General features: G+C 49.8%; 6 protein-coding genes across 6 annotated transcripts; all 6 read right to left on the bottom strand.

Annotated features, from left to right (window-relative positions):
- Nucleotides 1-1,165: 1,165 nt before the first annotated feature.
- On the bottom strand, nucleotides 1,166-2,710 carry TEOVI_000161500 (paraflagellar rod component, putative; the record flags this gene model as incomplete). Its single annotated transcript, XM_067224822.1, has 1 exon — nucleotides 1,166-2,710. One exon carries the CDS (start codon nucleotides 2,708-2,710, stop codon nucleotides 1,166-1,168), a length of 1,545 nt encoding a protein of 514 aa, XP_067080923.1.
- A 554-nt stretch (nucleotides 2,711-3,264) lies between these two features.
- TEOVI_000161400 (uncharacterized protein) lies at nucleotides 3,265-4,263 on the bottom strand (the record flags this gene model as incomplete). Its single annotated transcript, XM_067224821.1, has 1 exon — nucleotides 3,265-4,263. The coding sequence occupies one exon, from the start codon at nucleotides 4,261-4,263 to the stop codon at nucleotides 3,265-3,267; it is 999 nt and encodes a 332-aa protein (XP_067080922.1).
- Nucleotides 4,264-4,565: 302 nt separating this feature from the next.
- TEOVI_000161300 (uncharacterized protein) lies at nucleotides 4,566-5,114 on the bottom strand (the record flags this gene model as incomplete). The annotated part of the gene is made up of 1 exon (XM_067224820.1): nucleotides 4,566-5,114. The coding sequence occupies one exon, from the start codon at nucleotides 5,112-5,114 to the stop codon at nucleotides 4,566-4,568; it is 549 nt and encodes a 182-aa protein (XP_067080921.1).
- Nucleotides 5,115-5,403: 289 nt separating this feature from the next.
- Nucleotides 5,404-6,732, bottom strand: TEOVI_000161200 (uncharacterized protein; the record flags this gene model as incomplete). The annotated part of the gene is made up of 1 exon (XM_067224819.1): nucleotides 5,404-6,732. The coding sequence occupies one exon, from the start codon at nucleotides 6,730-6,732 to the stop codon at nucleotides 5,404-5,406; it is 1,329 nt and encodes a 442-aa protein (XP_067080920.1).
- Nucleotides 6,733-7,144: 412 nt separating this feature from the next.
- TEOVI_000161100 (prostaglandin f synthase) lies at nucleotides 7,145-7,975 on the bottom strand (the record flags this gene model as incomplete). Its single annotated transcript, XM_067224818.1, has 1 exon — nucleotides 7,145-7,975. The coding sequence occupies one exon, from the start codon at nucleotides 7,973-7,975 to the stop codon at nucleotides 7,145-7,147; it is 831 nt and encodes a 276-aa protein (XP_067080919.1).
- A 282-nt stretch (nucleotides 7,976-8,257) lies between these two features.
- TEOVI_000161000 (mitochondrial DNA polymerase I protein B) lies at nucleotides 8,258-12,472 on the bottom strand (the record flags this gene model as incomplete). The annotated part of the gene is made up of 1 exon (XM_067224817.1): nucleotides 8,258-12,472. The coding sequence occupies one exon, from the start codon at nucleotides 12,470-12,472 to the stop codon at nucleotides 8,258-8,260; it is 4,215 nt and encodes a 1,404-aa protein (XP_067080918.1).
- Nucleotides 12,473-13,734: the final 1,262 nt, after the last annotated feature.

The following is a 13,734-nucleotide window of genomic DNA, read 5'->3' as shown; positions in this document are numbered from 1 at the left end:
TCATCTTCCTCTTCATCCTCATTGGAAGTGTTGGCACTGTTATTGTCATTGACGTCTGTTACTGCGGTTTGATGCTGAATGCTTTTGTTTCCGTCGATATTTGTTGAGTCGTCGTAGTGGAACTGCCGCGCACTTTCTATTTTGTGGAGCGTTGGAGAAAAATTCTGTTTATCTTCTTGTTGCGATGGTGTCAATACCTCTTTTGTTTGCTTTTGAATATTTGGTATGTAAGGGGCCTGTGGCTGCTGGTGGGTCGGAATTTCTTTACAGCTCCCCTTGATGACGCTGAGGGGAATCGGTAAATAAAAGATGATGGCAAGTGCAAACAGTATGCGATTCATTTCAGTACCGTTGTAGACCCCTGTAAATCTATACTACTACTGTTTGTCTTTTTTTTTTTTTTACAAAATGTGTTTGTGTTATTTTTCAATATGTTGTTTTCCTATTTCTTCGATGTTTCTTATATTCACGTCCGTATATATTTCCTTTTTTAAATACACCCACTTTTTTTTGCCGATTTTCGATGAACTGCTGAAAAAACGTAGTGGAAAGTCACTTTCGCCTTCAATCCCTTTGCTTGCGCTTTCCCCTCAACTTAACTGTGCTTTAATGTGTAACTTCTCCTTGTGTCTAAGTAGAGGGTTAATCCATTCATTTATTATTATTATTACAATAATAAACAAGGTTAAAAGTAGTGAATTTTGTGAGTGATAGTGTCGCAGTAACGTTTTTAGTGGGATTTTATTTTAGGCCTTTGTGTTCGTGTGTGTGTGGATGGGAAAGAGAGAAGAGACAAAACACATAAGCACACCTAAAATGGAGCGGTTGAGTGTGGTTTCCAACACGAAAGGGTTCTGCCAATCGGTAACAGGCCGTAACGTGACTTTGACGAATCGGGAGAAATTTACCTTCTTCTCCTCTTGCACTTGCCACTGACACCCGACACTACACTAACATCTGATAGTACAATTAATGATGGTATTCACTTAACTACACCCACGGTTTAATATGTCATATTGATGCCATCGAACTCTACTAAACTGGGGGTAGGAGAAGGTGTACAAGGAGCATAAATTCCCCCCCCCTAGGGAGATGGGAAGGTAAAGACAACACCATAGCGGAAACTCCGGGGCTAACTCTTGCTTTTGTATCATCAACCAAAGTATCAGTGTGAAGGCAACATATCCCATTGTATACCCTTCGAACTCCTGGGGAATGGAACTGGCAAAGCCGTAGGGCATTCCGAACTAAACAGTTTACTGATACATCTCGACACGTACAATTGTACAGCTTTCCGTTCTTCCACATCTGTTATGGAAAAAAGACGCTCCAGAGAATCTCCAGGTGCTTCTGCATCTTCCGTACATCCAAGGCAACGGCACACCTGCTCCAAAGAGTTTAGAACTGCGGACCGAATAGCGCTCGTTGTCTCGATACCTAACTCCGCAGTTTTCTTCATGGCACTTAGGGGCCCATCCGTAGCTGTTGGTTTATACTTGCCGCTTAGATGCACAATGTGGCGCCTCCTAAGTGTAGCGAGCTCATCTTTCAGAGTTTTCAGCTCAGCGTCTAGCCCTTCAAGCTGCCGCTTAGCCTCCACCGTCAGCAACAGCAGGCTCTTGTCCTGCACATTCGTTAGGTTGGAAATGGTGTTGGGAGAAGTGGGGATCATCGGCAGCAGCTTTTTGTATTCCTGGCAAGGAGTGGCGTTACTTGACAAGAGAAGTAACTGCTCGTTGTTGTGCTTTACAGTTTCAGAAAGAGTTTTCAAATCGGACTCGATCTGTTTCTGACGCAGGATACAGAACTCCTGCTTTTGCACCTCCAGATCTATCAACCGTTGTAGCGTGGCACGGTGCTCATTAATGGCAATTGTCTGCTTTTCCAACACGGTAGACTTCCCTTGAACCTTCATGAGTTCTGAAATAAGCCGCGTTGTTTCTTCTTGCTGGGCTGCCTTGTCCTCTAGTTCTTCCACAGACAACCTTGCCATTTCCACTACACCTGCCCCGAGACGCGTTACCATCGACTGAAGCATTTCATCCTGCTGCCGCTTGGTCTCCCTTCGCATTTCTCGGATGCCCACAACGTGCTCCCCGTGGTCGTGAAAATACTGTTCCTCCGCTTCCCTAAACGTTTTGGTGAGAGTTCGTTTCTCTTCGAACGCGGCGCTCACTTTGCTGTCCCCAGTGGCGAGTGCGGTTACCTCCTCTAATAAGTCATTCCAGCCTCGGAAGAAGTCTTCGGCCGCCTCCTCCATACGTGTAATCAAGCCGAGTTGGTCCTCCACCAGTGCTGACTTAACACCAGCAATGTTTTCCATGGCAGCTCTCCTCTCCCGCAGGTACTCTTCGCCCTCACTTTGCTTCAGTGATAGAAAACACTGATCATCGTCCTGCAGGCCTTCGTCCACCTCCATTCTCTCTTTCAGCCGCTGCTCAGCCAACACAAAACGGTCCCGGGCACGCACGACGCTGAGGTTTCTTTCCCGAAGTTGGAAAAAATTGTGCGGAACATCCGGTGCGCCGCGTCCTGTTTTCTCCAGTTTGAACAACGCACGTGTGGCGTCCAGGTGTGTCCCATCCATGAAAGGAGGTTTATCATCTACTTCTTTGACGGCGTCCCACAGGATATCCACCTCGAGCTCGTCTGCCACCGGCTCCGGTGCCACCAACTGCGGCGCCGAATTCTTTTTACCCTTTTTCGCCATCCAACTGCTCTTTGAAGGGTTAGCAACAAATGAAGGTGAAAAAAAAAGGTGCGTAACACACGCCAAATAGATTTGGGTATCAGCAATTGACAAATAGAAGGAAGGTACGACGGTCAGGAAGTTTGTGCGCAAAACCACAGATAAAGTATGAAATACGATGTTAGCTACACGCTTCGTGCAGCGAACCGGCAGACCAACGAACCCCTTTGCCCATGGTGGATACCACACCTGCAAACGATGTGTATTGTGGTGCGCCCCGGGATGCAACCAGTGGCTTCCGATGGTGCAGCCTGATAGCTGCTGTGGCGTGATTCGGTCCTAACAATTCACATCCACACAAGGGGCACAAACAGAGGCAAGCAATCGCCCGGTGCAGTCAGTAAGCACTGTACATATATATATATGTAAAAGGCTTTCATAAAACGTGATACACTCGCGGCATTTCCCACCAACTCATGTACGCCGACCGGGGCGAACCGAGTGCCCTGTGATGGGTCCATTCACCGCTATATCTATACTTGTGTGCATGCTATCCGAAGAGAACATTTCCCAGGTTACGTCAGCCCCGCTACGGCAGGGTTGGACAACCCCCTAACAATCATCTCGCTCACCTGGTTAATGGTAGGGTGAAACGAGGGTTCGTTCCGCGGCTGAGCGCAATTCTTCTGTAGTTGCCTTCGGACTCCATGTTCGTATAGGTCATCATGCACCTTTCTGCTCGTTCCCCTCTGTAGCTTCGCTGCCCTCTCCGATATCAACGGATGAAAGCGAAGATCTATATCGGTCGGGGAGATATCCTGTAACTGCTGCTTTCTATGTTGAGTGTCGTTCCCTTGCTTCCCCTTTGGGTTTGAGTACAGTCTTTCCACGGTAGAAGCTGTGAAGGTCACCTTTCTCACCCTCGTTGCTACTGTGGGATCCGCATGTGCACGGACAGTCTCACCTTGCTCTTGCTTGCCGACCCTGTTAGTGGCCTTACCTCGCTGAAAAAGGTACTCTGAAATGGGTAAACCCTCCGCACGATCTTTCAACCGCCGTTGTCGCGCCAGTCTGGCTGAGACTAGCGAAATAGTGGGACGGAAACTCGGAACTACATCGGAATCGTCCAAGCCCTGCAAGCGCCCTCCGGTGGTCTCCAACACCCCTGCACCAAAAGTTCCCTCCTCGCGCTTCTTGCCTTTCGCACCGACGGACTCCATAGGGGTACTTTGGAAGCCCAACAACTTCCGTGAAGGAGGCTCCTCCGTTTCCTCATCTGGACTGGGCCATTGTGACGAAACACTGACACCCGTCATGTCATCCCCCGCATTAGACACTACATCGCTATCACCAATACTGGCAATCCCACGTTCATCCCTAATAACCAGTTCGTCACTCGACGAGACCCGACCTCCGTGGCGATCGAGTTTGGCTGCTGAGCCTCCCTGAGCACATGCAGCAACAACCTTATGGAGCAGGGACCGCCGCAGGAAATCATACCCTCGTTGTTGCTGTTGCCTTTCTTGGTCAACTAAAGCAAGTCGATACGCTAAAGCACTCTGCAATCCTGCCATCCTAAGATTATGCAAAAAAATCAAACACAGTGTGACAAGTGACACAACAGCGCGCACGTCGGCCCAAAGGAAAACAAGCACGATGCATGATACATTGAAAGGAGAGCACAAATAACAGTTCCAGCGTAGTCAGGTTACTGCAATACATACACATTTTCGCAAACGGACATCTCGTGGTGTAGGAGTTCAACCAGAGAGCACACACAAAGTGAGGAAAGAGAACACGGTGGTCCCCCATAGCTATTCACCGCCCCCTTCCCCCCACCCACACGCACCTCTCTCTCCTAACGATTCCAAAAATCTTATCTAGAGTCGTCTCTTGGGTGCAACTTGCTACAGAATCGAAGGCTGAAAGAGTCGGGATCTTTCATCGCGTCTCGCTGTTTCCCCCTCGGCGTGAGGTCTGCGTCGCGCGGTATGTACGAAGAGTACATACAAGACTCTTTGCTCCCTTTATTTTTTTCGTACTCCAAGAGCGACTTCGTTCGCGCCTCGTCAAAACACTTGTACAGATTAGGAAGCTTATTCCTCCCCTCCGTTTCGCTCCTCGGCTTTGATTCATCTGACGGCCTTGCTGCACGCTCGAACGACTGAGGGCCTGACGGTGGAGGGCTTGACAATGTGGCACGATTCCTCATGTTCTGCAGCCGCTCGTGCCTGGACCTGTTGCGGAGAACAAGCTCACGCAGTTCCTTTTCTAACTTTTGTGTCCTCGTACGGATACACTCCGGCGATGATGGGCCGTTCACAGCGAGAGGCTGATCTCCGCCATCCGCTTTCCTCGTTGCAACACGCTTGGGTTTCCGATTGTTAGAGCCTGCGCAACGCTGGGATGTCGGCGAGTCGGGCATCCGGTTAGTCAGGATGTAGTGTACCTAGTTGGGTGGTATTGTGAAGTGACGGAAAGAGAAGTTGAAATCCACTGAGCAGAGAAGAAACTACACAAACAAAGGGATATGACAGAATACAGTAAATTACCCATGTGGTAGCAGCAAGCAACTTCCCGACGCCTACCGTACCACCTTTCGCCACATCCTCTGAACGCGCATGCCAAGGGGAGGCGTAGGGCTGCAGCACAAATGTGGATGTAGACGCAAAAGAAGAAATGAACGGGCAGAACGGTGTCACTACCGTTCCTCGTCATGTCTTCAGAGCCGTGAATCTGCATGTGTACCCTGTGGTGTGCTTCGTCGACTCCTCACCACGAGGCCTATTAGGAACCTCTGCAGACTGTGCCCTACTGGGTGGCGCTTCGTTGGGGCCTCGCGGGGCGTTTGTGTTGTTGCTGCGCATCTGGACAACCCCACTCACACCCCCCTCCTGCGTGGGATACCTCTGGAGGGCGCAATAAGCCCGTTGCATGTACTCCTCGAACGCTGCAGATACACCTATGCTCCCCAAATTCGCTTCGGGTACAATCACAGCTTCCTTTCCTCCACACTGCCAGTCCCCAATGCCGGCACCCCGTCCCCTCCTGCATGAGCTCCCTTCATGCAGTGCATCTTGTCCTCCGCCACCTCCAGTGTGGGCCATGCGCATGACAAAAGAGCTCGGTGCTTCCTCTCCCTCGGATCTATCACAACATACGGTTTTGGTGCTTTCGCACATGTCTATCGCCGATGGTGCTGGTGGAACAAGCAGCTCCTCTGCATCCCCAATGCATACTCCCTCGCTTAGTTCCACCACAGCACCCTCCACGATCGGAAGCACTGTTGCACCAGAAACAACTGGTGGTGCATCAGCCGGGGCCCCATACTGCCCAATGAATACTCTACGTGGTCCTCCGCCATTGCTCCTGCAGTCATCCACCGCGCGGGTAATATCAGCAAACGACGCATGGTCCGGCGAACCTTTCTTCCGTCCGTCGACAATGACCACGGGTGCCATACGGAGCACCTCTTGGTATCGTTGCGCGTCGTACGCACAGTCTCCTGTCAGCGCAAGTACAGGACTGCCATGATGCAGCACAACGAATCCACAGGAACTCTCCAGTGAAGAAACCGCGTCGAACGCCACAAGGGAGACAGATGGAAAGTCGGGCAGACGGTACGGTACTGTTGGAGATGATTCATCGGTTTGGAGATTGACAAAGTCGCAAACACCGCCCTCCCCGGGTACACCAAACGCTGCTCGGGAGTGCATTTCCGCCAACCTGTGCTGCATGAGGCGCATCATCACCGTTTCGCTAGCGACGATCCGGGGGTGCCTCCCCTTGCGACCTTCAACAGCAATCACCACGGGGAGTTCTGCTGACATATGGGAACGGTTAGAAAACACTGCAATATTAGTGGGGATGGTACCGAAGTAGCGGAGACACTGGCGAGTCACTCCGTATCCAATACCAAAGAGAACAACCGGGGCGTCACCCACGCAGAGCACATAGGCTGTGCTACAGTTCCCCTCATACACCATCGAAGCCCCTCTGCCGGTGCTCAGGCAGACGACGGACAAAGTAGTCTGACGTGGCATGGCCCCCAAAGATTCGGGAGCGCACGCCGCAGCAATAGTGTTACCGTAACGTTCGTTCCTACGCTTCAGTTGTATTCACGCACGTGCGTTTGCATGCGGCAGTGAGATTGAAGAAGAACAAGCAACCGGTTGAGCAAGCAAAGAAAAGGCACTAACATGGCACGCCCAGGCGCAAGGTCCATATCCTTGCCGCCCACTCCCCCGTCCTACGCAGTGTCACACATTTATTCACTACGGAAAACATAAATACCGTCCTCGTTCGCAGGACAAAAGAGCAGTGAGATGAATAGTAGCCGCGATGCTAGGAAAAAAAAATAGTTAAATGAGAGATCAAAGTATAGGTTGAAAGCCCACTCAAAGGTGAGATGGCAATCCGTCCAGTGTTACTACTCGAACACCGCACCCTTGGGCATCAAAAGTCGTTCATGAAGACCTCCGGATCGGGGCCGTAGCGGTGGCCGGCATTCATACCATCGATGACTTGAATGTCCTCCGCAGTTAGTTCGAAGTCAAATATATTGCCATTTTCCTTGATGCGGGCCTCGTTGCCCGATTTGGGAATCGTGATGACCCCTGCTTGTATTTCCCAGCGGAGCATCACCTGCGCAGCTGTCTTACCATACTTTCCTCCGATAGCTTTCAGACGGGCGTCTTCGACGAGATGTCCTTGACCAAGCGGCGACCAGGCAGTGACGGCGATGTTCTTCGACTTGCAGTACTCGCAGAGTGCCTTCTGATTGAGCAGCGGATGGAGCTCGATCTGGTTAACCATCGGTGCAACCTTACAGTGCTTTAGCAGTTCCTCGATGTGGTGCTCGTGAAAGTTGGAAACGCCAATGGCGCGCACCTTCTTATCGGCGTACAGTTTCTCAAACGCCTTCCATGTGTCGATAAACTTGTCCTTCCCCGGCCAGTGGATGAGGTATAGGTCAACATATTCCAGGCCGAGCTTCTTAATGCTCTTCTCAAATGCGCTCAGCGTGCTCTCATATCCCTGGTCGGAGTTCCAAAGCTTCGTCGTGACGAATAGCTCTTCCCGCGGTACACCACATGAGGCAATGGCCCTGCCAGCGCTTTCTTCATTTTTATAGATGGCTGCAGTATCGATGTGACGATAGCCGCTTTTTATGGCCCACATCGTCGCCGTCTCGGCTTCATTGCCATCCTGTAACTTCCACATACCGAAACCAAGAACTGGCATCATCACTCCATTCGAGAGTTTTAGGGATTGAGTGAGAGCCATGTTGAAGAAATGGGGGTGTACTTATATACCGTTAACTGTGATGTTTTTCCTTTATTTCTTTTGAATTTTTTACTTTGTAAGTTTGTTAGAGGATAAAATTTCTTGTTTTGGGGAAGAAAAGTACGGTGAAACATTCTGTATAGAAAAGAAAAAAGGGCTTAAGGCACTTCTGCCCTCGCCCTAAAGTTATTTCGGCAGAATGTGGTCCTTTCTTCTTTTAACAGAGGGTATTGAAACTGTGCAATGTTCGCGTAATGCAAAGAAACAGGTGCGGTCCACCTTTTACACCGTAATTTCTACACTGTCAGTAACTTCCTTACTAAGTTCGGGTATAAGTGCATCTAACTCTGACGATTTGCTTCGCTGCTGTGACGCGAGCGCGCTGAAATCATCCTTGACGGATTCCATGGCACACATATCCACGCCACAGTCCACTGAAACCTTCAGCGGAACTTTCAACTTAACACCTGGGAATGTCTTTGCCACGTACGTGTCTACTTCTTCCATGATGGTGCGCGTCTCGTGTACACATTCCTCAAGGACACTCATGTGGCAGTCGAGCCAAAGCGAATCGTGTACGAAGTTTATCATAAAGGCTTTTTGGCCGTAAAAACTTTTGCGCACGAATTGACGAAATACGCGCCCAATCATCATTTGGGCAAGTTCCGCACCAAAGCTTTGAATGGGGTAATTTTTCACTGGAGGAAGGTTGAGCACTACATCTCGGGTTTTGTAACATACGCGTAGGCCTGTAGGGAGCTCAACAATGAAGTGTGTTGGCAGACCGGGATTATTTGCCCGCAGAGCAACCGTCCGAGCGAGACGGTGGAAGCGCGATATACCTGGATATTCTTCCTCTTCCCTGCGTATACATTCCTGAAGATCCTGAACGGGGATACCAGTCGTTTTGTGAAGCAGCGGCACGCCTGCACCATACAAACGCTGAAACGAGAAAGTCTTGGCCACTTTACGTAGCTTGAGAAATTTGGCCTCTCCACGCTTGTATCCGTTATAGATTTCATCATAGGATATTCCACTGAAAAACGAAGCGCGTTTCACGTGGAAGTCGACCCCCTGGTTTAGGTCTGAAACGAGCCTTTCGTCCTCACAGAGAACAGCCATAACAACAATCTCCAGCTGCGAGTAGTCAATTTCCACGCAACGGCCCTTCTCACCAAACCTTGATACAAAAAGGTGGCGTAGCGAAGATTTGTCGTCCTTCGGGATATTTTGGCAGCTTGGGTAGGAGCTCGTTGTGCGTGAAGTTGTGGTAGCGGTAAGATCAATATACTGTCTTACCTTATTGTCACTATGAAGGATGGACAGCCGGCCATCAGTTCCCGAGTGGAGAAAATTTGCGGAGCCACGCTCTAATTGCAACTTTTGTAGTAGAAGCCCCGCTACCTCCAGCTTGTGCCGCTGTAACACGACAAATGTTGCCTCATCGAGGTGGCGCTTGCGAAGCTGTTCAATGGTTCGTTTTTCTTTTATCGCCTTGAAGCATACGCCAGGTAACTGAACTGTGACGCAATCCTTTCGTCGCTCCTGCGGAAGAAAACACCCAACACCTGGGTACAATACCAGCGTGCGTACAGCATGGCTAAGCACCTCATCGCGCTGCTTGACGGCATCCTTTCCCCCGATACCGAAAGCGTTAACGAGAACAAACCACAGCATTTTCGCATCCGTGTCGGCACGGTGAAGTTCTCCGTCGGCCTCTACACGCAAGCCTTCTACGAGGGAAGAGAGACGAAGTGAGTTGGTCAATATATCCAGCACCCCTCTGTCAAACTTCGAATCTTTCTTTGACCCCTGCAGTTCCTGCTTGAGACCCTTAAGTATAGTGAGCGAATCACAAAAGAGAAGGTTCTCTGTATCCACACTTTCAGACCGAAAAGCGCGGCGAAGGAGCGGTTCATCAAGGGCGAAAACATTGTGACCTATGAGGATTGTAACTTCATCCTCATCGCGCTGCCCTTCACTCAGCCGCAAGTACCGTGCAAAGGCTTGTGTAACCTCTGACAAACGCGGAGCTCCCTGCACCATACTGTCGGTTATGTGATGGATAGCGGTAGACTGTGGCGGGATGGGGCGTTGCGGATTTACCAATGAGCTAAAAGACGTCCCCTCCACGGGATCAAATGCAGCAACCTCAATTATGGCGTCAGTCGCTGTATTCAATCCCGTGGATTCAATATCAAATACAACTAGTCTGTACTTGCGCCTCCGGGAGCTTCCGTCCGCATCAAAGAATCGTGCCACACGCTGTGGTAAACGCCCAGCTCCCCGCAACCCTCTTTCAGAAGCGAACCGCTGTAGGTGCACATCTGCCGACATGAGCCCGAGGTTGCCGTATTTATGGCAGAGATGAATGAGATGGGCGGTCCATGTGGAGGAATCACGCGAAATGTCTGTGTAGCCCAACGTAATGCTTCCACCGAAGAAGTAGGCCTGAAGGTGTTGTAAGGAAGTCCAGTCGAAGAACCGTTGCATGTCAAGTGGTATTTCATCGGGTGCATAAAGAGAGAGAGACTTGTCGATAGCCAATAACCGATTACGGATCGCCTGTGCCTGCAGAGTTGCCTCCTTGGAATCGATGTGAATTCCAGCCTTCTCTATGGAAGCCATCGCTAGCAACGAATCCATCCGATGGGCGACACAAATCAATTGGCTATTCCCACAGGCCTTTTTGAGTTGTTCTTGAAAAACACGGGATATAGCATCCACTGCGGCTACCAGGTAGTGTTGAATAAATGCAATGGGGAGGTCTGGCGTACTGAGCCCCAAAACCGACGACTGTGGTGTGAGGATGCCGTATTTCATTGCCACGTCGTGAAGGCTATTGCTGCCAGACTGACACCTCTGGGCGTCGAGGAGGTATTCTGCGAACATCGTGCACCACACCCTTCCCCCACGCTTTAAGAAACGTCGGAGTTCGGGATCGTCCCATATCAATAACACGAAGTGTTTAACATCGTGACACACAATAACATCGAACCCTTCCAATGAGGGTAGCTTGAACTCCCCGCGGGAAGAGTACTTGGTCCATGGCTCCACAACCTGTTGCTGATAGTCCATAATGCTAGTAGCTACCACATAATTCGCAGGTGCGTGGGGGTTTGCCGGTCGAGTGTATGCAGCAAATTCCGTCGCCATGAATGCAATCACAAGGTACTTTTTGTACTTGCGCATTTGTGCCTTTTCACATGACACACGCTTATCGAGTGAAAGAACACGAAGCCACTTCTCCACCTCAGAGTTTGTTACTGCCGGCATGTTATTTTCGCTGCTTAAGGAAGCCTGCTTCTCTAGTAAATTTTCTCTCGTTCGCTTGTACTGCTGGGTGCGAATATTATTTCCTACAGTTGCGTACACTTCAAAGCTGAAATCTGCGTCGAGAGAACCTTTTACCTCACATAGCGATGACCAGTACCGGGCCGGATCCGACTGATATACCCCACGATACTTTTCCCCAATCTCTGATGGGAAGACAAGGTAACAAGTGCGTCCCATTTTTGTGAGCGCGGTACGACATCGCAGTAATGTGGGACGATCTGTACGGTTCGTTGGGAGAAATATCACCTGCTTTGCTTGCCTCTCTAAGAGGCAGCCCAAAACGTCGGAAAGCATCCCCTTTGCTCCATATCGTTTTTTCTGAAGCGGCTCATAAAGGGCCACGTTAAGTCCGCGGGAACCTGCGCGCACCAGGTGAATAACATATATGGTAAACCGTGGCGCGACGAGGCGGTTCAAAGTAATAATGGGGTCCTCCTCGCTGGATTTGAAGACGAGCGTGCGCAGGTGTACCCAATGGGCGCGAAACCACTCTTCGGTGAGTGGCTCCGACGCATGCTTGCCGCGACCTTTTGTCACGATACGAACAGGCGACTGCTGGGGATCTAGTGTCTTTATGATTTCTAAGCTATCAACACTGAGAACAGGAATGATGCCACACCGTTTCAGTTCACCGCTGAGTCGCGTCAGGTGAGGGGCCAGAGCTCCCCGCTCCTCTTCGTCGGCCACAATGGGAATCATAATCGCTTGTGTCATGCCGTGTGTGTATTGCATTAGTTCGTCCGCCAAACCTGATACGTCTGACTCACCATCAGCTGGAGAGCGGACTGCATTGCAATCTTTCTCGACCGAAAAGAGGTAAAAGTTTTTCGATCCAGTATCATATGAGACCAAAAAGATTGGAAGTTCCTCGTTGGCACGCTCATCTTGTCCTTGTTGTCGCATGACGTAGCTATCTTTTTGTTGCTTGAGGTCTCGGAGCACTCGGTCGTAGTGGCGGCGAACGCTCTCCTGCGCCCCAACGCCGGGAAGACATGGAACTCGAAAGAACTCTGCAAAACCCTTGGCATCATCAGCAAATGGTTTCGAACTTTTCAGGGCTTCTTGCACCTTTACAAGAGCGGCGAAGGTAGAGACACATCTTAAGTTCGACTGTGCAATTCCCCTGTGTACCCTCCGTATCCAGCAGCTATTTAGCCGCATGCACACTCACTCTATATGAAAGTCTATATCTATACAAATAGGCACGTATACCTCTCTTTCTATATGCCCTTGTGCTACACGTGATAGCCCTTTTTTAAAATATAAACCCAATGTAGGGGAGGGGGCGGAGGAAGGAGGAGAGGAAATACAAGAAATGTGCAGTCCACAGCTGTGAATAACGGTTCTCCCCCCCCCTGTCTCGTACGCGTGCACGATATCGTACATGCACGCCAATATGCACACTTTTATCACTATGCGGACCACCAGAATATACACTCGACACCAGCGGTAACCTTTGCCTCATGGATATAATTCCATATTGTCTTGCGTGCCACCTTAACAAGTAAAATGAGAAGAATGCCGCCACATTTCAATTTTCCATCGGCGCTGAGTTTCCCTGAGGAGGTTACGCCTTCAACGCCACCATCGATTAAAGACCACTACGTGAGTAGACGGAAGAGCACTGCCAAAACTTAATTCCGGTCATGCCTCGGTTAGCACCCGCTGGGACACCGGCGAGCACCGCTCATCCGACGCGAGGAAAAAAAAGACAGAAAAATGGCACAAGTGGGAACAATCTCTACTCTGCACCATGTCAGCTGAATTACGGACTTCCTGCCACTTAATATGCGAGGGGGGGGGGGGGAAAGCTGTTTTAAAAAAAATCCATCCTTTTGGTGGCGACCCACCCGTTCCGTTTTCTCCCGATACCCGGATTTGTTGTAAACTCAGTCGTGCGGACACACGAACGGTGAGCAAACAACAACAAAAAATTGCACACATTCCACGTACTAAGTGACTACATATAAATCAAAGTGAAATGGTCCATCCCCAAAACATGCCACGACATGGGTAATTACATTAATTGACCACAACATAATTCTTCTACGCCCCACGCTATGGTATTTGTGGCACCACACCGGAGTCAACGGAAGATACTACATTTTCATCTCTTTAATCTCCACAGTAAACTATAAATAAACGCACATCGGAACGGAATCCAGGAACAGTTTCATTTATTCTTGTGCGGTATGTATGGCAAAAATAAAAATACAAAAAAAGCACTCAACCCCTTTCCTCCTTTCCCCTCCCCCACACCGCGCTGAAAGATAGAAGCTGGAGCCATTTTCTGGCTTTCAACACGTACGCAGAACGGCACTAACACCAGAAACTTTTTAATTATCAAACGCTTAGCGACCAAAGAGCATGAAGGAACTGCAACAATAAAACGAAAAAGGAGGATACATTTGATACACGAGACG

Source organism: Trypanosoma equiperdum (assembly GCF_001457755.1).
Source record: "Trypanosoma equiperdum strain OVI genome assembly, contig: ctg_388, whole genome shotgun sequence".
NCBI classification, from domain to species: domain Eukaryota; phylum Euglenozoa; class Kinetoplastea; order Trypanosomatida; family Trypanosomatidae; genus Trypanosoma; species Trypanosoma equiperdum.
The sequence above is the reverse complement of the archived record's forward strand: the minus strand, read 5'-3'. Positions and strand labels throughout refer to the sequence as shown.